This window comes from Carica papaya, chromosome 6 (assembly GCF_054855325.1).
Source record: "Carica papaya isolate Zhongbai chromosome 6, ASM5485532v1, whole genome shotgun sequence".
NCBI classification, from domain to species: Eukaryota; Viridiplantae; Streptophyta; class Magnoliopsida; order Brassicales; family Caricaceae; genus Carica; species Carica papaya.
Window position 1 is genome coordinate 35,171,244 of NC_142314.1, and position 22,751 is coordinate 35,193,994.

The 22,751-nt window shown below is 35.4% G+C and overlaps 2 protein-coding genes across 6 annotated transcripts in view; one reads left to right on the plus strand and one right to left on the minus strand.

Annotated features, from left to right (window-relative positions):
- Nucleotides 1-15,618, minus strand: part of LOC110807742 (exportin-4 protein) — a 34,448-nt gene extending 18,830 nt beyond the window's left edge. For 2 of the 4 annotated variants that reach the window (XM_022032959.2, XM_022032960.2), the window contains exons 1-13: nt 15,463-15,618; nt 15,165-15,307; nt 14,789-14,876; nt 14,511-14,619; nt 14,180-14,278; nt 5,703-5,745; nt 4,661-4,732; nt 4,491-4,586; nt 4,095-4,331; nt 3,530-3,713; nt 3,200-3,311; nt 3,025-3,111; nt 2,767-2,905 (exon numbers count right to left, since the gene is read on the minus strand). In XM_022032959.2, coding sequence (XP_021888651.1) covers nt 2,767-2,905; nt 3,025-3,111; nt 3,200-3,311; nt 3,530-3,713; nt 4,095-4,331; nt 4,491-4,586; nt 4,661-4,732; nt 5,703-5,745; nt 14,180-14,278; nt 14,511-14,619; nt 14,789-14,876; nt 15,165-15,272 — 1,374 coding nt within the window. In that variant the 5' untranslated portion in view covers nt 15,273-15,307; nt 15,463-15,618. Of the gene's footprint in view, nt 1-2,766; nt 2,906-3,024; nt 3,112-3,199; nt 3,312-3,529; nt 3,714-4,094; nt 4,332-4,490; nt 4,587-4,660; nt 4,733-5,702; nt 5,746-14,179; nt 14,307-14,510; nt 14,641-14,788; nt 14,877-15,164; nt 15,308-15,462 lie in introns of those variants that run through there. The other 2 variants (XM_088206503.1, XM_088206504.1) reach the window with 2 other exon arrangements.
- Nucleotides 15,619-18,082: 2,464 nt separating this feature from the next.
- LOC110807743 (Pentatricopeptide repeat (PPR) superfamily protein) lies at nt 18,083-22,476 on the plus strand. Of its 2 annotated transcripts, XM_088221755.1 has the most exons (4): nt 18,083-18,238; nt 18,934-20,987; nt 21,505-21,767; nt 22,098-22,476. In XM_088221755.1, exon 2 carries the CDS (start codon nt 19,152-19,154, stop codon nt 20,883-20,885), a length of 1,734 nt encoding a protein of 577 aa, XP_088077881.1. In that variant the 5' UTR covers nt 18,083-18,238; nt 18,934-19,151; the 3' UTR covers nt 20,886-20,987; nt 21,505-21,767; nt 22,098-22,476. The 2 variants fall into 2 exon arrangements, with proteins under 2 accessions (XP_088077881.1, XP_088077880.1); XM_088221754.1 differs by lacking the exon at nt 21,505-21,767.
- The last annotated feature ends 275 nt before the right edge of the window (nt 22,477-22,751 follow it).

The window sequence follows — 22,751 nt, forward strand, 5'->3', positions numbered from 1 at the left end:
CAGAATTGTCCGACTTCTTTGGTGAAGGAAGAGATTCTGTACAGGCTGGTATGTAGGGTGGAGGTAGGGTATCTTCTGATGACAGCGCTCAACAAAAATGCACAGAGAGGAGTTATGGAGGTTATACAATTTAAAGGGGCAGCCCTATCTAACCGGATTTGCATCCCTGAGGACAGTGAAGGGACAACAGAGGAAGATGACTGACACTTTATCCACCTTGGAGACATGTGACCAGGGTAGAAAGAGGGAAGTCATGGCGACCATAGAGAGTTTGGCAGCAAGCTTCCATCACAAATTTGTAAAGGATAGTCCCAGGGAGAATTCCACCTCAAATCATCTGCAAAGCAGGGTCGCCGGTGACAGTGATACAGAGTAGAGGATGAATGATGGCACATCTAATTCAATTTTCAAATTAGCAAGAATTTTGCCACATTATCTACAATGCTGTAATAGATTGAATCTGATGGGAGAAGAGATTGCAGATATCAACAAGGCAATTGATGCATATCCATTATGTACAATGGTTGATGAGAGGAGAAAACGCACGGTGAAGTGGGTCCTAAGGACAACTCAGCAACAGCTACCGCGGTTAAGTTACAGAAAGACTGTTTCAATTGGACTGGGCTCTTAGCCAGGCTCCAAGTTCAATCTTATTAGCCTAGCCACATTTAAACCAGGTGTAATACTCAACGCTTGCTACGAACCAAGTGAAGAAAATGAAACCCAGAAAGCCTGACCCATAATCCAGCTCTTCGATGGACTCAACAAAGGCCGAGAATCAAATAGCCCAATTGATGCAGCCACATTGCAGGACCAGAATGACCCGCAACAATTAACAAAGGGAAAAGGAAGGTTGAAATTGATTATTGTATGTGAGCAGAAACTGATCAATTAGACATTGATGTCTCCCACTTGACACCAGCAAAGAAGAATACAGAGGCTGTCGATCACTCCCAAACAAAGATCAAATTCATCGAGTTAAGGAAATGGATGGAAAAACAGATAGAGGAATTGAAGCATCTGTATAATCAGATCCAATCAGTTGTTGAGACCAATTTTGGGGGCAGAGAGTTGGATGACAACATCAGGTCCCACGAGGATGAGGACAACAATTGGTCCTCCTTTGACTCGGTTGATGTTGAAGAAGAAGAAGTATTAAGAACCGTACACTAGGATTTCTTAGGGTTCTTTCTAATCTTTGTAATTGGTACTGTTTTCTTTTATTATTACTATTCACTTGTAAATATAGGACCCAGATATTTAATGAAGTACACAATAGTTTAGTTTTCCGCGGAGCATCAGAGTCCTAGATTAAAAAAAACCCTAAACACTCATACAAATCCTATTTGGTCTTTCTTGCCGAAATAAGAAAAACTCTAAAAGGAGTCACCTTTCATAGCCCGCCATCAGCCACCACTAGCTGCCCATCACCAGCAGTCAAGATTGGCCATCATAGCAGGCAGCACCAACAAACCAGCCGCAAGCCGCCACTTCATCTCCTGCAGCCAAAAGCCATAAGCCGCAGCCCCTCCTGAACGCACTGCTCCTGCTGCTCAGCCGCAGATCTGCCTCCCTGCCGCAACAGCCACCAAAGTAGCCAAGAAACAGTGGGTCATCACTGCACAGCTGCCCTCTGCTGCACCAGCCCAAAACAGTGCCTCCAGCTGCGCCTCTGCTCAGCAATGGGATCATGCATCCACCCTTCTGCATGCAGCCAAAAATTTTGCAGCCTCTACGAGCTGTGTCTGCCTGCTGCGCACAGCCCACAAGCACAGGCGATTTGTCACATACTTAGCTCTCTCCTGCGAACAGCTTAAAAATTCTGCACCAGTCCGGCAATCCCTACATTTTGTCTATTTAATCGGCCTTAATTGTCTTCTAAATATTCAGATCATGTCAGAGGTTTCACCTCAAGTTACTAACGCAAAACCACTATGGCTAATCCACAACAACCCGCAGGTACAAGCTTAGTGATATGCTCAAGTATTTTTTCTTTCCCACATGGTTTAAATGTCTCGGTTAGATTCTTCGAAAAGTCATGGACTATAGGCTCAAGGATCACTGACCATATGACCAACTATTCAAAATACTTTCACACGTGTTCCATGTCTAAGTAGTGGAAAAGCTATTCCTGCTGATGGATTGCTAAATACCTTTACAAGAACAGGCAATATTAAACTTAGTCATATTCTAATTCTAGAAAATGTGTTATGTGTTCCTTAATTTTGTACTAATCTTGTTTATGTCACTAAATTATCAAAGGATTTGAACTGCAAAGTAACTTTCTTTCCTTCTCACTATGACTTTCAGGAGTAAAACTCATAGAAGATAATTGGAAATGTTAAAACCAGAAACGGATTATACTACTTGAATGCACCTAAGTTATCTTTCTCTGTCACTACTTCAGATCCTATAATCAGAATATAATTACTCATGATAGTTAAATTTTTTTGTTGGTTGTTCTCCTTCTGTTCATTGATGGGTTTCTTGTTGTATTTCATTTTTTTTTGGGAGGATGTCTCATTCTCCTATATTGTTTTTTTTTCTGGTCTTAACAAATTCTTCTTTTATCAGGAAAAAAAACAACAATAACATATTAATCAAGCACTAATAAAATAAATTCCGTTGAGAGAAAAATTTTGCCAGCTAAATTTTGGTTTAAACAGTACTGACATTTAAAACTCCAGGACGCTTGATAACTTTACAAAAGTAAACTGTTTTAGTTTTTCTTTTTTAGAAGGATGTTATCACATGTTTAAAACATACCACAAGTAGCATGGTCCAGGCATCTAACAAGATATCACGCGCCTCCCAACTCCAAGTTTCCTCTTCAGTGTCATTAGTCATTAGAACTTTAACAACTTCACACATCAAGGTGGACAATAGGGTAAGAGTGCCAAAAGGCCTGAACAACAAGGCAAGAAGAAATTCCTTTTCAAGACCACATTATGGAATAAGTGGACAAATAATAAATAATAAAAAAATAGTTAAACAAATTATAAAATTAAATCGCACATAACTGACCTCATTGATTTCAAGAGTTGGTCAAAGACAAGAGGAGTTGTTACGGTTGCAATAGATAGCAATGCTCGGCAACCATCAAGCATCTCACTAATCAAAACCAAAAAATAGTGAGACTCAAAAACATATAAAAGGCAAAAATATTAAATGGAACAAAAGGGTCATTTAAAGAGATAACCTTTCACTTTTTCCACCTTCAATTGCCTTTGAAATGACATCAGGAGGATCTATCCACTCTAATATCCCAGAAAGCAGCTGTAGAAAGTGATGCTCTTGCATCTGCCCATTATCTAAATTACTGAAAAAGTCAATCACAGAGGTATTTTCTTTACCAAGGACATTTAACAGAGGCATGTTCTTTACCAAGGACCCTATGATGCCTACCTACCCATCAGAGTTTCCAAGTATAGGTTTCTAAATAACATGATTGCATAAATCAGATTCTCAGAAGAGTAGCAAGTATGCTATGGTCAAAAAAAGTATGATCATTAAGAATATGAAAACCTACCAGAAGAAAATACTGTTCCTGTCAACGAGCAGAACTGAACAATAAGCTTTCGAGTAGAAACTGCAATAGGACAGTCAAGCCAGTAACCCTCACACAAAAACTTCTTTCTCAGTGCTGAATATAAACTCAGAAGCCATCCAATGTGGCCACTTGAAATCAAAACATCACGCCATGCAGGACCAGGCTGTAAGCAGCACAAAAAGAAAAAAAAAACAGTATAAATTGCCATAAAAGGCACAATCATAGATGAGCATCCAATCTGATGCATCTAACATTTAAAGAAAAAATATGCAAGACACTAACCTAAAATCCTAGTAAAAAATGGAGAATAATAACATAAAGAGATAAAAATATTTTAACAATGCTAAATATGTTTTATTCTGTAGATCCATTTATGTACTACAGATCGTCTAGAAGATTGTGCCTGACTAATAAGCAAGAATAAATTACCATTACCAAGAGTCTCAATGCAGTTATTATGACGCTTATGAGTCTCTTAAATTGTCTATACACTAATAAAACGTCATACAGCTGATTACAACATTTAAACAGTGCAACTGATTACCTGCACCAGGATACACTCAGATCTCCGAGGTGAAACACTGCCAGATCTTAACCCAGCTGTAAAAACATTTATGCCAGTTTTTGTGCCCCTACTGTTATAACGGAAGTCCCAATTCAGTATTTGAAGCATGAGACGGAGTGCAGCATTACAAACTTTGACCTCCGGAACCTCAGAATTGGATTCAATTATTCTGTTTGTAACACTTAAGGCAGCATCTTTTGTCCAACAGTAGAATGTCTATATTAAAATAGTAAAGAAAATATTACAACTTCATTCATTGAATAAAATATTGATAAAGATATAAATAACAGACAATCTTTTAGGGAATTCTGACCAGAGCAAGTTTTTAACAAATTATAGAAGCAAAACAAAATGCTAATAGCTGTGTGAATAGACCTTTAGATAATCTAGCTCCAATGACATTTGACACTGCTCATGAAATTCACGTGGAAGACCCATGGCACTTGAAGTGGTGGGAGAAAATTCAGATACCTGAAAAGAAGGAACTAAGTATACCCTTAGAGATGACGTAAAGATCATTTAAGCAATAGACAGCAAAATTATACCAATGATTCCACGAAACTTATCCCGCTAAATTGCACGTCTAAGCCATGAGCACCAAGAACAGCCTGGTTAACCTGTAGATCTGAATTGTTAGAAATATCCACATCCAATAATGGTCATGGAGGCTTTCACTAAATTAGTATCAAAGTTGACTGAAATGCAAAGATTCATTTCTGCATACATCACATTAAGGAAGTTAATTCTGGCCAACTGTACATCATCATCAGTCCTCCAGGAAGAGTATCGAAAACCAAAAATAAAGACAACAATGGAACAATCAGGAAGGTGTCTTTTTCAGTTCAATTTTATCTTCCTCATTAAAGATCCATTGTTTTGCAAATATATTCCTTATTCTGCAGTTGATACTCTCTCTTCTATTGCTCAATTCAGCTGTAGGATATCAAATCATTTCAGTGCAAAAGCTATATCAATTTTAGTGCCCAATTAACACAATGGTGGCTTTGATATGTTCAGTGTGCCACTGCCAAATAACGAGCTATTAATAATATTTGTAACTTGAGCCGACCATATCTCCATCACTTTTTTCCTTTTTTTTTCATTTGCAATAACAATAGAGAAAAGAATTGCAGTTACTTATATGGTTACACTTATGGCCATAAATATCATCTATACTGCAAAAAAGTTACAAACTGGAAGCAGGGCAAAAAACAGGGAAAAAGAGCAATTTAGAAGAACCCAGAAGATGATAACAGGTGTCTTCTTTTTTAAAGAAAAAAGTAGAAACATACATTAACAAGACACGAAGGGGGCAACCCACACATGAAAACCTTAAAGATGAATCAAAATATCAAGAAGGTACCCCAAATCCTCAAAAGAATTAAGAGATGACCCTTGAATATAAAAAAATAAATAAATAAATAAAGGATCTGGAACCATAATTATCTATCTCTACTAAGGGGACCCTCAAAAGTCCTATTCCTCTCCTTTCAAATAATCAACAAGGTAGCCAAGGGATAACAGGTATCCAAACTCAGGAACAAGTAAAGGAAACAAGCATGCACAGGGTGGAATTGTAACCATTACCTGATAGAAAAACACCTCCTTCTCAGCTGGTGCAAACTCAAGCCTATATCAAAAAACTATTTTAAGAAAAAGGAAACAATGGATAGCATAGAATTATCTGCTCTTGTGAGATAAAATATGATACAAGCTTAATAAAATACAAAGCTGCAGAAGGCTTAGTAAATGAAAGCTTAGCGAATTAAATGGAGATCAAGAAGAAAACATATCCCATAAAATTGCTCATTATGTGTGTACAGGGCAGATATAGCAAGGACCAAACCCATTATCAAAAGGAATCCAAATACGTGTTGCAGTTGCATCAGCATTCAGTTCACTTACAATTCCGGTGTTTAAATAACAATGGAACTGTCATATGGTAAAGATATACAATATCTTTTTCCCATAAGAAAACTAAAAAGGATACCAAGAAGCACGCAAGAATGAGAAACTGTCACACCAAAATATGACAGGTTTTAGAATGATTGCTAATATAATATCAGTTTGGATCTTGCCATGTTGAATGAACAAGTCATGATGGCCAGCACCATATTAAACATGCAATTAGGAGTCTATCAAAGTTCATTTCCCAACACGTAACCTTGGTTTCATCCATTTAGCAAGTTGCCAAAATACAGTATTAAAATTCACTGGTAAAGTAATGATGTTACTAGAATATTCATATATGCATCTGATATCCTGGCATAGAAGAAAACCAGCAAGATATACACCAATCCTTGGGTTCATACCTAGCTGGTTACACACTTCTCCAGGGAAAACCAAGGTCACTAGATTCAACCAATTGCTTCTCCTTGGAAACAACTCCTTAAAAAGTATAGACCATCTTTATGCTTGCAGTAGTCCACCGAACATATCACTTATCTGAATCCACTGTTCTTTACATGCAAACCTTACCTCTTTAAGTATAGGTTGATCTTTCTTAAGCTAACCATCCTTCTTTGACGAGATATAAAGAGCACCATTAGTTTTTCTAAGTTGTGGCTGATATTCAAAGCAACAATTGTGCACAAAGAGATCCTGGCCAAAAAGTAAGGGTTTGATCCTTGTTGAGTTATGGCACCTACTTAAGAAGATGATTGTTCAAACAGAGGTCTTGCTGAAGGGGCAAGGACTCACTCAAGATCAAACCCCCTCCCGCCACCAAAACAAAAGGTTATAATTCATTGGTTCTTCATGGTGCAACTGTTGAGGGTTCATTGGAGGTGCAGCAGGCTATACTATTTTTAAAGTCTAGGGCATTTATTTATTTTTCTGGAGGAAAAATGGAAAATTATGAATAAATACCCCATTGGTTATGACCCATGTACATCACAAAAAAGAAAATTTATACAAGAGTGAGAACCCTACAACCATCTCCTTCTTTGCTGTTTGGAGGCTAGAAGAATGTTGTACTGTATGTTGAGTCTTCTCAATCGTCTTGGGTCGTTTCTATATTGATTGAGGAGGTTTTGGGGGTAGGTAGGTGTTAAAGTTTGTACCACAAAGAAGCTTCAAACTCTTATAGTCTTACTTCATGTGTATTTTATCGATTATTAGGAAAAAGAGGAACAAAAGAGATTTTCAGGATATTTGCTTTCCTTCTGCTAGAATTTGGGATACCTGATTTCATTTATGTAGATTTTGGCGAAAAAAAAATAACTTTATTTTCTTATTATTTTTGTCCTATTACAACCAAGGTATATACACAGAATTCTTACCTACGAATAAGAAAATTTACATTATTATAGAAATTTTAATGGATTGTAATAATTAATTACATCATTATAGAAAACACTATAAAAGAAAAATATCTCAACTAATTGAGCAACAAAATATTCTAGTCAACAATTTCCAGTATTTTCTTGCAGGAAATTTGATCATTCATGATGAGGACCAAAGCCACTGGGTTGACTTTTTGACTTATGATTTTTTTAAAAAAAATATAAAAAGCATAAAGTATTATTCACAAGATATCAAAAAATGGGCACCACGCATATACAAAAACATCTACAATGAAGTTAATGTATCAATGACATCCCCAAAATCCTCATCATTAATGATGTCATGACCTATCTCAATTGTCCCACACAAGTACATTCACCTATCAATTAATTTATTAGAATTACTTTCTATGCTATCAAAATCCCTTCTATTCCGCTCTTTCCAAATGATCCAAAAAACCGTCAATAGGATGATATTGGCAATGCTTCTTTTTTATATATAAACCATCCCCAAGCTCAAATCTCCCCCCATCCGAATCCGAGATTACCCAATCAATACTTAACAAACCATAAATCCTACACCATAGGTTATATACAGGCACTACAAAAGTAAATGATTGCAGGTTTCTTCTGCCTTAAGACAGCAGTAACAACCATAAACAATAATCCTGCCTTTACTTTTCAGCCTGTCCAAAGTGAGGGCTTTTTCCAACATGCCTCCCAAGCGAAAAAAGAAATGAGAGGAGGAATTTTTGTCGACCAAATCAGCTTAGCCGGAAAGACTCTTCTGTTACCAGCACCCATATCATTTTATGACTTTCCTTTTATCATAGGACATCTAATTGTGCCTAAAAAAAATAAAACAGAATGCACCAAAAGGCATCAAGGTGCACCCTTGTACAAAAGAGAGCCTAAGCTCAAGAAAATAAACCATTACAGTGTAGAATAATACAAGGAATCTATAAGGTCACCAAGGTGCCTTGTATAATCTTCTGTTGCCAGCACCCATATCATTAAAGAGAGACTTTTTGACTCATCATCTTTTCATAATGTACTTGGGCAGACCCCCTTGGTCCCTGTTAATGTTACTTTTTCTTTCTCTCAAAGAACAAAGAAGAAGAACAAAGAGAATTTTCAAGGATACTTGCTCTCCTTTTCCTAGAATTGGAGATTCTTGGCTCCGTTTTATGACTTTCCTTTGATCATAGGACATCTAATTGTGCCAAAAAATAAAAATAAAACAGAATGCACCAAAAAGGCATCGAGGTGCACCATTGTACAAAAGAGAGCCTAAGCTCAAGAAAAGAAAACATTACAGTGTAGAATAATACAAGGCATCTATAAGGTCACCAAGGTCTTCTCCCAAAAAAATGAATGATGGGAACAAAATATTTACAAGTTGGAACTACTGAGCACTAAGACTAGCAAAATTGGAAGAGAGCTGTTAGATCTGTAAAGCAAGAAGATGCTCAAAAGAGAAACAGAAATTTAATTATATATTCAGATATTATACCATGTCTAATAATATAGTAAGATATTGTCTTGTGAATAACGATTCTACACTTTATGTTTTTAAGTATGTTTATGATTTAGTTTTAGGACAAGATAGAAGATGATAAGAAAGAAAGGTAGTTAGTTACTTAATCTAGAAATAAGATTAAAATTTCAACTGTTGCGGACTAACTGCTCTACATGTTGGATATAAGTAGGATATCTACATGGGTATTTATGTTATAGTGTGGTAGGAAGTAGGAGAAAATTAGGGAGAATATGCAGCAGTAACTGCTCTAGAAATAACCATCAAAAGAACTACTCCTCATCCCTCTTGTGCAAAAACAACTTGCTGCCTCTGAAATAGATATGCTGAAAAATTTGTCAAAAAAATTTCTTGGCCACTTTAAACTTTAAGATAACGTTGGGTTCTCTCTAACGAGCTCATACTATTAATCTTAGACATATCACTCAAAGATTTTAATGCAGTGGAATAGGTTCCAACAGTGTAGTAAATGGAAGACTGGTAGAGGAAACAAGGCTAAATTTTGGGATGATGTTTGGGCGGGTGATGGCTGTCTTAGGAGAAGTTTTCCCACAATTTATAGTGTTGCTGAATCTAAGGATATGGTGGTTGAGGAAGCTTACAGTGTTTCAAATAAGAATGTTGTTTGGGCTGTCATTATTAAACGGAATTTGAATGATTGGGAGATAGGGGAGCTCAAAGAGCTGTTGCAGGTACTTGCAACACAGAATGTGTCAATATCCGAGGATCAGCTCTTGTGGAAACTGGAAAAGAAAGGAAATTTTTATGTTAGCTCGCATTACAATCATCTTTGCAGCATCGGTGGTGCTGCCTGGGAAGATTTTCCTGCTAAGCTCATATGGAAATCCATGGTTCCCCTCGCATAGCATTTTTCACGTGGGAGGCATGTTGGGGGAGAACGTTGACCTTAGACAAGCTGAAAATAAGAAGTCAGATTTTGGTGAACGGCTGCTATTGCTGTCTGAAGGCAGAGGAATCTTGCAACCACCTTTTATTACGGTGTCCTACAATATACAGCTTGTGGTGTATGATTTATGACATTTTAGGGATTGATTAGATGATTGCCGGTTCGGTTGGGGAGGATATATGGGTTTGGGATGGTTTATGTGTAAAAAGAAATGTTTCTAATATTATTCGTTTAACTGTTTTTTGAGTCATTTGAAAAGAAATGAATAGTAGAGCCTTTGATGATGTTGGAAGTAGTACAAACAAATTAAAAAATAGGTGGATTTATTATTTTGGATCTATTTTATTAGGTTATAACATTATTAGTGATATGGATTTTGGAAATATCATAAATACTCTTACTTCATTGTAAATCTTTGTAAATTCATGGTACCCCCGTTTTGGTACCGTGTTAAGATACATCTTACACTTTTTATTTCAAAAAAAAAAACGAGCTCATACTATTAGCAAAAATCTCATAAGTAGATCTCAAATAAAGATCATAACAATTTGGTATTAGAGATGTTAAACTCTTTACAGCAAAAAGATGCTAAAAAGAGGACAAGAAATTTAATAATATATTTAGATATTATTTCTTTTTTTGAAATAAAAAATATAAACAGTATATTAAATCAATAGCATCAAGATGGCGCAACCTATATACAAAAAATATTTACAATTCAGTAAAACTATCAGTCACATGCCCAAGATCCTCCATCCTATTATACGTCATGCCCCAAAAACAAAGAGTCAAAATAATATAACCATCTATCCTTAATCTTAGACATGTCACTCTAAGATTAATAATATATTAAGTATGTGTATGATTTACTTGAAGGATAAGATAGAAGATGATAACAAAGAGGGAGGGAGGTAGTTACTTAGATCTGGAAATAAGAATAAAATTCCAAAATAACTGCTGCAGATTCACTGCTCTTCATGTGCTGGATTTTATGTGTAAGTCGGATATTTAAGTGGATATTAATGTAATAGTGTGGTATGATAATAGGAGAAAAATATAGAGAATGTGAAGCAACAACTGCTCTAAAAATAATCACTAGAACAACTGCTTCTCATCCCTCTTGTGTAAAAATCACTACCTGTATCTAAATTGGATGTGCAGAAAATTTTATCAAAAAAGTTTCGTACTCTAAACTCTAGGAGATCGTCATGATCTTGATGAGCCAATACTATTAACAAAAATCTCATAGCTAGATCCTAAATAAGGATCATAACCATCTGGTATAAGAGCCAGTTGCTATAAGGGAATTAGAAGCTATGTTTGGAAAATTTAAGACATATCATAAAGACCAGGAATAGGACATATTGAAATTTGAATTGTTAGTTGGCAAATTGAAACAATTATCAGCCAGAACTGTCCAGGAGTTTGGTAATGGAAGTAATCAAGCAGACCACCAACAATCGTGCCTCTGGCACACATCTGACTCCCCAGCACATGATCTGCACTCAACTCCAACATGCAATCTGCACAAGGATAAAGCAACTTCCTTGCACGCACAGCGACACTGACCAGACACCTTTGCACATCCAATGCCAGCCTGCACCATTTGAACATCCTAATTGGCTCATCATCGCTATTCTGCTGCACGAAGCCTTTACTCAAGGAAGCAAGAGATCAAATGCATCCCCCCACCACCCATTCGTTGAGGTTATGGGTAAGGGGAATATGCCTCAACATCTCCAAAAGCAATATTTGTGTCGTTGTTCCTGGCAAGAGAAAAGAAAGTGGGCAGTTTGATGTTTTAGCAGATGATTACTGCACCATACATCATCCCTAAATCTCATTCTACAACCACTACTCACCTGAAACTAAGTGAAGTCCAATACCACAATCCATTCCTTCCTAATACCTCTCCACAAACTAGAGCCAAATCCAATCCGAGAATCCCTTGTCATCAACCCCCATCCAAGAGCCCATGTGGAGGACAGATGACACTCCTCCACAAGCTCCCATTCACAAAGATAAACCACCATAACCATTTGGCTCAAAAAGCCCTACCAAATGGAAGTAAGGATTTGATACCCAAGCCTCCAGCATTATCTTCTAGTCCACTAAGTGAAATGTCCTCTTATTCTCCCCATTGCCCCAAAGAAGATGCCTCTGAAAGCGTCACAATCCATTGGCCAAACTTGAAGGCATAAGGAAAAGAGATATAATAAATTGATCAGAGTTAGGAAGAGCCTAATACATTTGAATAGGTAGAGTTTTTTCCACCCTACCAACCTTTTTTTATATACCAGAGACAACCAGATCCCAAATCCTCTTCTCAGAACTCTTGGCACCTAGAGTTAACCCCAGCTATTTGATAGGAAAACCACTTAGATTGCATCCACAGTTCTAGAAAAGTCCTTTATGAGAACCACCTTTTTAGTTGTAACAAGTTCAGATTTTCAAGGTTGACCTTCAGACTCACTACTGACTAGAAGCAAAGTAGCAGACATCTAATGTGGAGAAAAGAACTCTGAACTGACTTCATAAAACAATCTAAAGGAGGATTAGCTATCCTCCAAAAGAAATAGAAACAAAATATCTTATTGTATCAAGACAAAGCAGCATTCTGATCTCCTTTAGAGTAAGTAAAGTAACCCTATTAAAGAAATGGTGGGCTTTATCTCAAAGACAAGCAAAAAGCCACCCTTCTCACCCAAATGTCATCAAACAATTTAGATTCTTGCTTAAATATCCTCATACTAATGACCCACAACCTAGTAAGAAAACCCTCTCCAAAGCAATATATTTACCCTTACTCCACTAGAAACCACAAAAACAGGTAGAGATGATCTCTAAGCAGAGAGAACACATCAAATAAACACCAAAGAAGAAATTTTTTCTCTTTCTTTTTTTTTAGAAGAGAAAAACCAAGGAAGAAATGAATTGGTTCAAATCCTTCAAGCAATCCCACAATGAAGAACAAATGGCTACTGTAACCGAGGTTATGAAAGTACATTTAAGACCACATTCAGAGATGTGCCTTTTTGAGATCTAAGAGCCTAAAGCAAACACCAGCACCAATCCCATTTAGAGACAGAACATATAAAGACTGAAAAAAAAAAACAGTCAAACATCAACAAATACTTGGAAACTTCGATAACAACTTGTCACGAACTTCGATGAACAACCAGTTATTTTAGTCTTTATGTGTACCATGTTTCTAGATGGGGCTAGTGCTAGTGCTTGCTTTAGTCTTGTAGTTCCCAAAAGGCAATTCCCTGAATTTGTAATAGCCATTTGTTTAATGCAGTAGTCACAGCTGCTTCTTTCTTGAAAATTTTAGGAGCTCTTTTGGAACAAAAAGTGTGTTATTCAACAATACCATGGGGATGCAATTAACAGTGTTCATCATTTCAGAATCAGACTAGATCATATCAAACTAGAGTGAGGGACCGAATAAAGAAGGGTATACGGAAAGAAGACTGGACTATTCTCATTTCAGTCTAAACTGGGCCGAACTAGTATTTTCCGGTTTAAATCCAATCCGAACTGCTTAGACCAATTTTTTTTTTAAATTATCATGTTTGTATTTTAATAACTAATGAAATTGATCAAAATTAAAACAAGCAATAAGTTCATAAATTATAATCATTCATCGAATCCATATTTAATGAAATTAATAAAACAAACAGTAATTTATTAACTATCAACGCATAGTTAAGATTTTTTTTGTCTAATTTCATTCCTCCCACCTTTGGATTGAAGACCAGACCAAACTATATTCAATCTGATCCAGTCCAATCAGTCTGGTTTTATGGTTTGCACCAAAATTTGAACACCTACCACTAAGTGCAACCTATACACGAAAAATATTTACAATGTACCGAGATATTAGTCAGGTCCCTTGAGTCCTCACTGAAGTAAAGAGGTTGACTCTTAATTAAAAAAACTTAAGAGTCTGCACCCAAGAATCCTTACTTCTACAGAAAACAATTCAATATCCTCAAAACCTCTTTTATTTTTCTATGCCAGATCACTCATAAGATAGCCAAGGGGATAAGGCTTAAGTATTAATTATCATGTTTATCCCCACCTGTTGCCTCCCTATGCCAATGTCTCAGCTTTGACTTATCCAACCATAACCAACTTTACCCCCAATAACACCTACCTAACTACCTTGGCAAGTACAAACAGCATGGCATGTCTTATATTCTATTCAGGATATGAAAATGACATGAGAAGAAGCAACAAAAATTGCAGGTACAACGTAGTTGCTCTTACACATTCATTGCATCAATTTATTTTATTAAAAGGAGTAGATATTCTCTTTAACAATTAAGCTTACCAGCCCCTTTTCATCAACTGAGCAGCCACGGAAGATATTTTTGATTGTACATAGCCTTCGTGTGAACTAGCATGTTGCATCATATAACAAAGACAAAAACTGCAAATATAATACAATGATTCCCAATCTGATCAATTAAGATTGAAATTAGTTCTTCTAATAATTTGGTGAATCAAAGAAGCCAATGTTATTTTTTTAAAGTGAAGGATTTAGTGCTCATCAGAACATTGAGCAAAATATTGACGAAAGATACGTAATTCTGAACTTATCAAACATTGAATATTTTCCAAGGCTAATAGAACCGAGTGGAAGGGTTCTTGTTTAATATTACCTAATCAAGTTTCTCTTGTCGTCAGCCTGAAGGAAACTCCATTCTCGGATAGCTGCATCTCGAATAGCTGCAGCAGCCTGAAACCTAGCATCTGCCACCTGAGAATTCTCTGCAAACACACATTTTTAGCCTGAAAGATCAGATAGTTTCTCCTCCAAACCCATCCAACAATATTACACTCTCATTTCATGGTCCCGGAAATAACCAAGTCAAGTAATTAGTTCCAGAATCAGGATGCAAAGGGCAAAGCATAATCATTATTGCATCAACTTCCGCACCTAAAATGAACTGGCATGCCTTGTATGGATGAGGTGACTGGAATAGTGATAAAATAGTAGCCTCAGCGGCAGCTGGATTAATATGCATCTGCCATGAAGAGTATAACATAATTAGTTTTCAATGCGAGTAAGCCAGCTCGTGTGGCAAAGGTGCAGTGACCTGCATATGATTTTGTACAATACTAATGCTACAGAAGATCATCTTTGCTTAGCACCAATAGGAACACCGGCAAGAACACGGTTGCTTAGCTTCCTCTTTTCCTTTGCGTCAGTAAAACACTCGAAGCTCCAGTTTTCAGCTTCTTCCATTTAACGAAACAAATTGATAAAGCAATTATTAGAGTGCCTACAGATACCTATATGCATAAGCATATACCTGAATGGAAGAACAAGCAAGTTCGATAGCGTGCATTGTAGACTGGAGCTGGGCCAAATCGGTTGGCCCAACACCACCGCCTCCTCCTCCGCCTGCAAACCCTTGCATCCTCCACTCCACGGAATTATACCGAGACGAAGAAGCTATAAAATGAAAAAAAAAAAACAAAAAAACAACAACAAAAGTGAATCATAAAAACATTTGTGTAAGCTTAATTTCGTTGAAACATTGAAGTTTTTACTGGTTTCAGTGGATTAACAGAATAGATAAAGTGTGGTGAGAAGATCGGAGCAGCAACCTGAGGATGATGAACATGAAGAGATCGGCAGGGATGAGAGAGAGGAGGGAATTACAGTCTACAGGGTTTTTCTCTGTTAAATATAAGGATTGAACCTATTAATCAAAATTATTTATAGAAAAAAAAAAAAAACAAAACCATGTTATTTCAGAAAGTATCCCATTTGCTTATAAGAAAATAAACATAAATTACTTTTTATGCTTAAAAAAAATATCTAAAACACAAAAAGTTGCACCGCCAATCTTACATGAATATTTACACCTATACAAAAAAATACAATGCCAATATAAATATTATTATTTTTATTTTAAATAGTAATAATTGATTCGTTACGAGTTAACAAAAAAAAATTTTATGTTTAACTATATATATACATCGAGTATCTTTTACAAAAAAAATAAATTATGATAACGTAAAAAGTTTATTTTATTATAATTTTACGATATTTTATATTTTTATTTACAGTAATTATGTTATATTCGGTACTTGAGCGTAGTTGTAGTTAAATATGATAACGTACTTAAATAAAATAACATAAGTTAGTAATATGTAAAAATTTTATCACACAATACCTTTTAAAAAATTAAATAGTATAATGTAAAATGCATAAAAAAAGTTATTATTTATATTAATAATTGATGATACTGGTGATGCTTGTAATTATAACGATAATAGTGATGGTAACAGTAATAATAATAATGAAATAACAATAAGAATGAGAATAATGTATTAGGATTGATGATGTCGATCATCAAAAATAGTGATAACGAAAATAACAATGCTAATAATGATAATGATAGCGGAATTGAGGTAAAATTGATAACAATAGTAGGCAATGGTTGTAATTATGATAGTTAAGGTGATAATAATGATGATAGAATAACAGCAACGTTGATTAACAACGATGGTAATAAATGAGTAATAATAGCACGTGCAATAAGAATATATGTGACAATAGTTATGAGATGATAATATTAGTCAAAGTAAAATGACGAAGATAGAGTGGTAACATTTATCAATAAAACAACAACAACAAAAAAAATAGTGATAGAGTAACTGTGATAATAGCGTCAGCACTTGTGGGTAGTAGTGGTAGTAACGCTGACAATGATAATAGATGTTTTAATAATGGTGATGGGATGTCGATACTGATGGTAGTAATACTCTCATTAGTGAATAAATATAAAAAAAAATTATAAATGATTATTTTAATTTTTAAAAAATATTATTTAAATATATAATACTTATTTATGTCTCGTATAATAAATAAACATTCTATATACATAATTTTTTATTAAAAAAAATAAACAAATATAATAAGTAATTGATACTCAAAAAATAGTCCAAGTTGTGTCACAAGCATCCATACAGTGATGGTCATAGAGAGCACGCAAAGCCTTTAGTTGTTTTAAACTGTCCATCAGAATGTGGCAAGCTCAACAGACCAACAGATCAGGACAACCATTTCTCTCATAATAGATATGAGATATCTAAACTTCTTAACCGAGATATAGAATATTTTTCTAATATGGTTGGCAAGGTAGACCACAAGCATCCATACAGTGATGGCCATAGAGAGCACGCAAAGCCTTTAGTTGTTTTAAACTGTCCATCAGAATGTGGCAAGCTCAACAGACCAACAGATCAGGACAACCATTTCTCTCATAATAGATATGAGATATCTAAACTTCTTAACCGAGATATAGAATATTTTTCTAATATGGTTGGCAAGGTAGACCACAAGCATCCATACAGTGATGGCCATAGAGAGCACGCAAAGCCTTAAGTTGTTTTAAACTGTCCATCAGAATGTGGCAAGCTCAACAGACCAACAGATCAGGACAACCATTTCTCTCATAATAGATATGAGATATCTAAACTTCTTAACCGAGATATAGAATATTTTTCTAATATGGTTGGCAAGGTAGACCCTAGTTAATATCAATATTACACACAAAACCCTTCACATAGTTACCATAATAATCCATAACGAGGGCACCACCACCAACAAAACCAGAGTCAAAACAAACATAGACATTCATGTTAAACTCCAACCACTCAAAGAGTGAGGCCTTTTAACCCACATAAGGATATTTACTCAGGTCATTTTTAGCATCATGACGATGACGCGATCATAATTTTTTTTACTAATTTTTTTTGGAGAAAATTATTTATTGGTATTAATTTGTAACATAAACTGTGAGATGTGATTATTTTATATTCTTTAATATTATATATTTACAAAATTTATGTTATTTATTAGTCTTTATTATATGAAATACCGATAATAATTCTATAATCTTGCTCAACTTATAAAATAAAAAAATAAACTCCAGCTACATATTAATTATTGAATGCTAAATATTTAATTAGTAATAATTTGTATATCTTATTATCTATTAAGATACATCATTGTCATTATAATTTTTTGTTTTGAAATATATTTTGAGCTTAATTCATATTATTTTAAATATAACTTTTGTCATATAACTAAATACAAAAGAAATCCTAAATTTATTTTGAAAAAACCTAAAATTTTAGAATATTAGAATTTTGACGTCATATATAATATCGGATGGGTAAAACCCGATCCGAACTGGAACGAAAAAAGCAATATCACTACAAATTCCTACTTCTACGTAATTTTCAAAACCGAAACCCTAGTCATTACCAGTGCCAACTTAATATTTCCTGACCAGCACAAGGCATGAACGGTGAATTCTCGGTTCATTACACTTGATAGAGGGGGCCCCAAAAATCAGACTTGCTGAACCCGGTATGTTTATTATGTCCTATAATTGATAGTTCATTGAAGGTTATTCATTAATTTTTATTCGGGCCCTTTTCATTCTGGCATTTTGGAAATGCTAGCTGATTCGGTATGCAGACAGGAAACTGTAATGTAGTGTGCATTTGTAGGTAAAGAAACTTTTGTTCAATTTGATAATTATTTTTTGGTTCTGTCATTTTAGGAGCTAGTTTTTCTTTTTCCCAAACCATAATTTTGTGGCTAGTTAAATTTTATTGGAAATGGGATTGTTTTTTATGACTGCTTAAAGATCTTAGTCGCTGAATATTGTATTTAACAACGTAATTCAATTATTTCTTTTTCTTTTTTCCTTCTTCCGGTTTAGTTATTGTTAAAAGAATCTAGAGATTTTCTGAGGTGGGAGTGTTATTGCTGTTTGGGTTTCAGCTTTCAGGACCTAGAGAGGCTCTGGTCATGCATACACGTATATGACATTTTGTTTTCAATTGTTTTACTTGAAATTACTACAGGTCTAGCCCATATTGTTTTTGAGAAACAAGTCTAGCTGTATTTCTGTTTTGCTATCAAAAAGAGAACTTATCATTTGATATCTTCCACTTGGGGGGAATTGGCTTGGTTACTCTGGTTCACATGCAAAATCCTTTCAGGCTCTACTTAGAATGAATGACCTGATCTATACATCTTTGATTTGATTTTCACAGCTCTGGTTATTGGTCTCAGCCTCAGTCTTAGGCGAAGCTAATATTATACAATATACCAATTATAAAGAGTCCAGCAAGTAATTCTCCGTACTGTAAAGCTGATCTTCGTTGCACTTCATTGGATTGGATTGGATTGAAAGGCAAATTTGGGTTACAAGTTACATAATTTTATGAATTTGTCACAAGTACAAAGTACATTCTATCAACTGGGTGTATAGATGGATACACTTGCCCAGCCAAATTTTGTCCTTGAGATTCATGGTTTATATAATCTACAAAAGTACTCTAGAAAACCTGGCTGCTGCTCAACAGTTTATCATTTAAATTGTTCATCAAAGTGTAGCTATGGAAGGCAGTCTTGTTTACTATGGAGGAGAGATGATAGATCCAGCTGCAATGCTGATCCTTTAAGGTGCAGAAGATTACGGAGAAAAGTTTACATCGACCAAGTTAGTGAAGTTGACCAAGAATGGAGCTCAGAAAGCCATATCTTGGGTATTAGGAAAGAATTCAGAGGTCAAACGAGAATGAAGGAGCTGCCAAACTCTACAATATTATCTTCTGATGGGCCATTTGTTGAGAACAATGAAGAAACCAACAATGAAATCCTTCAGAAATTTTGCAGCAATGGGAAGTTAACAGATGCTTGCAGGCTCATAGAGATAATGGCACGTCATAATCAAATTCCCCACTTCCCTTCTTGCATCAACTTAATCCGTGGCCTTGCTAAAGTTGATCAAGTAGATAAAGCAACTAAAGTCTTGAAAATAATGGTCATGTCTGGTGGCATCCCAGATACTATTACATACAATATGATGATTGGGGCTCTCTGTAAGAGAGGACGATTAAGATCTGCCATTAATCTCTTGGAAGATATGAGCTTGAGTGGTACTCTCCCTGATGTAATAACATACAACACAATAATCCGTCGGATGTTTGATAATGGAAATTTTGAACAGGCTATTGGATTTTGGAAGGATCAGCTTAGAAAGGGATGCCCTCCTTATCTGATCACCTACACAGTTCTCATTGAACTTGTCTGCAAGCACTGTGGAACAGTACGAGCTATGGAAGTATTGGAAGATATGGAAATTGAAGGCTGTTATCCTGACATTGTTACCTACAATTCCCTGGTTAATTTTAATTGTAAACAGGGGAAGTATGAAGATGCAGCTTTGGTCATATATCATATTTTATCTCATGGATTAGAGCCCAATGCTATAACTTACAACACTTTTCTCCATTCTCTTGTTAGCCGTCGGTGTTGGGATGAAGTGGATGAGATCTTGGCAATTATGAGTAAAACTTCCTATCCTCCAACAGTCGTTACCTACAATATTTTGATAAATGGTTTATGTAAATATGGGCATATAGATCGTGCCATCAACTTCTTCTATCAAATGCTTTCACAAAGGTGTTCGCCTGACATAGTAACTTACAATACTCTCCTAGGAGCCATTTGTAAAGAGGGAATGATGGATGAGGCTATTCAACTACTAAACTATTTAAGTGGTAGTTCCTGTTCTCCTGGTTTGATTACGTATAATACCATTATTGATGGATTGGCTAAAAAGGGTTGTATGGAGAAAGCATTGAGATTGTACGGGGACATGGTAAGAAATAAAATTATTCCCGATGACATAACATATCGTTCTTTGCTTTGGGGGCTTTGCCGGTTTGATTTGGTTCAGGAAGCTGCAGAGATACTGAGAGAGATGAATAGGAGAGATCAACCAATTAGAGTAAGTTCTTACAGGTTGGTAATCCATGGATTATGTAAGAATAAGAAATTAGATATGGCAATACAAGTTCTAGAAATGATGATCACAAGTCGATGTAAACCAGATGAGACGATCTATTCCACAATAATTAAAGGTATAGCTGATGTTGGCATGGTTGAAGAGGCTAATAAGCTGCAAAAAATATTGGTAGATTGGAAGGTTTTTAGATGAAGAATTCTGTTGGATTAAGCAGGCATGGACTTTCAATACCATTTCTCTGATTCTACATGGACATCGTTTTCATTGGAACTTGTACATAGCATATTTTGTCAGGTGATTCTCTTCTACTACTCTTTGCTTTCTCATTAGTGGTTGTTTTGATGGCTAATCTTGATATAACAATAATTTGGTAAGTGATAATCTAAATCTATTTCTTAATATTTTGCATGTATTTTATCAGGGGCAATGCCTTGTTGATCATTACTGTTGGATAGCATTACTGAAAAAAGCCATTAACTGTGTGTGCTCAAGTATATATCATAGCCAGGATTTCATAACCATTTTTTTTTTGTAGAATACACTTAAAAGCTTAAAAGCTACAATTGAATTTCACGCCCAATAATACCTTATCAATAATGAGGTGAAAGGTTGGCAGTTGATTGATTTAAAAACTATCTTAATTGCATTTATTATTAGTTTAATAAAGAAGTACATTGAGTATGTATTTCCTGAAAAAAAAAAAGACAAAATGAGCATCATGCTTCTAGCTTAACATTCTGATATCAGTTTCCAATGAGAAAGTATTTTGCATTTTTGACATCCCTGCGTATATATCATGAGGAAAAAGCAGGGGAAGAAGTGACAAAAGAAAATGAACATTCCACAACCAATTGCAGAGGTGTATCTAATGAGTATTTTGCATTTTTGACATCCCTGCGTCTATATCATGAGGAAAAAGCAGGGGAAGAAGTGACAAAAGAAAATGAACATTCCACAACCAATTGCAGAGGTGTATCTAATGACTTGATGGCAGTCGGGGGGTAGCGTGAATTATGTACCTTGATAAGGAAAGCACTAAACAGATCGCACCATCTAGGCTATAACAGACATCAGGTGACCATATATTCAAATGACTTCTGGAATTTAGTAAATGTTAAAGGTTTTAGTTTGTATAGTTTAAGAGGTTTGGAGTTTTTATCAGATAAGACCTAGGAGGAGGGAAATTAACTTTTGTCTTAGGATAGGGTGGGCAGATTTATGGAGTACTCTTGTTTTGATATAAGGTTACATCATCATAATTTTGTAATATATCTCTGCTATCTGTTTTTTATTGGTAGTGAATCCGGCTGAGCGATTTTCTGTTGCTTAAGCTTTGCAAAGCTAAGTTAATTTATTTGAAGGGAGTCTATTGGTGCCATGAGTTAATTTATTTGGTTCCTCCAGGATTTTCTGATGCTAGGGAAGTCATTTCAACCTTCCAACAAATCGCCGTCAAGAAGCTGCAAGGATTTTGATATTTTCTTTGCACTACCAGGGAATGACATGATGTTTAGAGCTGACTAGTCATAGTTGAGCAGCCTTATATCTCAATTTTGTATTAACGTGTTGCCTCTTGCAGTCTATAATAATCAATATTGGAGAGGATCTCAACATAACTCGTTAATGTTGTCATTTTTAGCTAGCTAAACTATTATACATTCAAAATTTTTGCTGTGTGACTTATTGTCAAAAGGTTTTAGGCAGAGTTTAGCTTTTAAATTTGACGACTCTTTTGTTATGACATAATTTTCGTAGTGCGAGCCAATGGATTTTTCTTTCCCAATTTTGTTGCCAGCACTAGATACAGGAGATCAACTGTTCAATTTGAGCACAAATACCTTACAGAATTTGTAAACAACTCGGGATCTAAGCTGGAATTGACTTGAGCAACAACTTTAATGAGAATTTGTCACCAGGAGATAAAGCTTTTAGTTTAGAATCCATACAATCACTAAAAGTACCAAAAACATGCTTCTTTTTACCAATGATGGATGGCAATCCCAGGTAGCAACCTTGATTAACTACAGGTTTTACTTCCAACATGGTTGAGAAAAGTTG

Bases quoted from the DNA above. Each gene is read 5' to 3' on its own strand.
- LOC110807743 (XM_088221755.1), top strand. From the start codon at position 19,152: ATGGATACACTTGCCCAGCCAAATTTTGTCCTTGAGATTCATGGTTTA.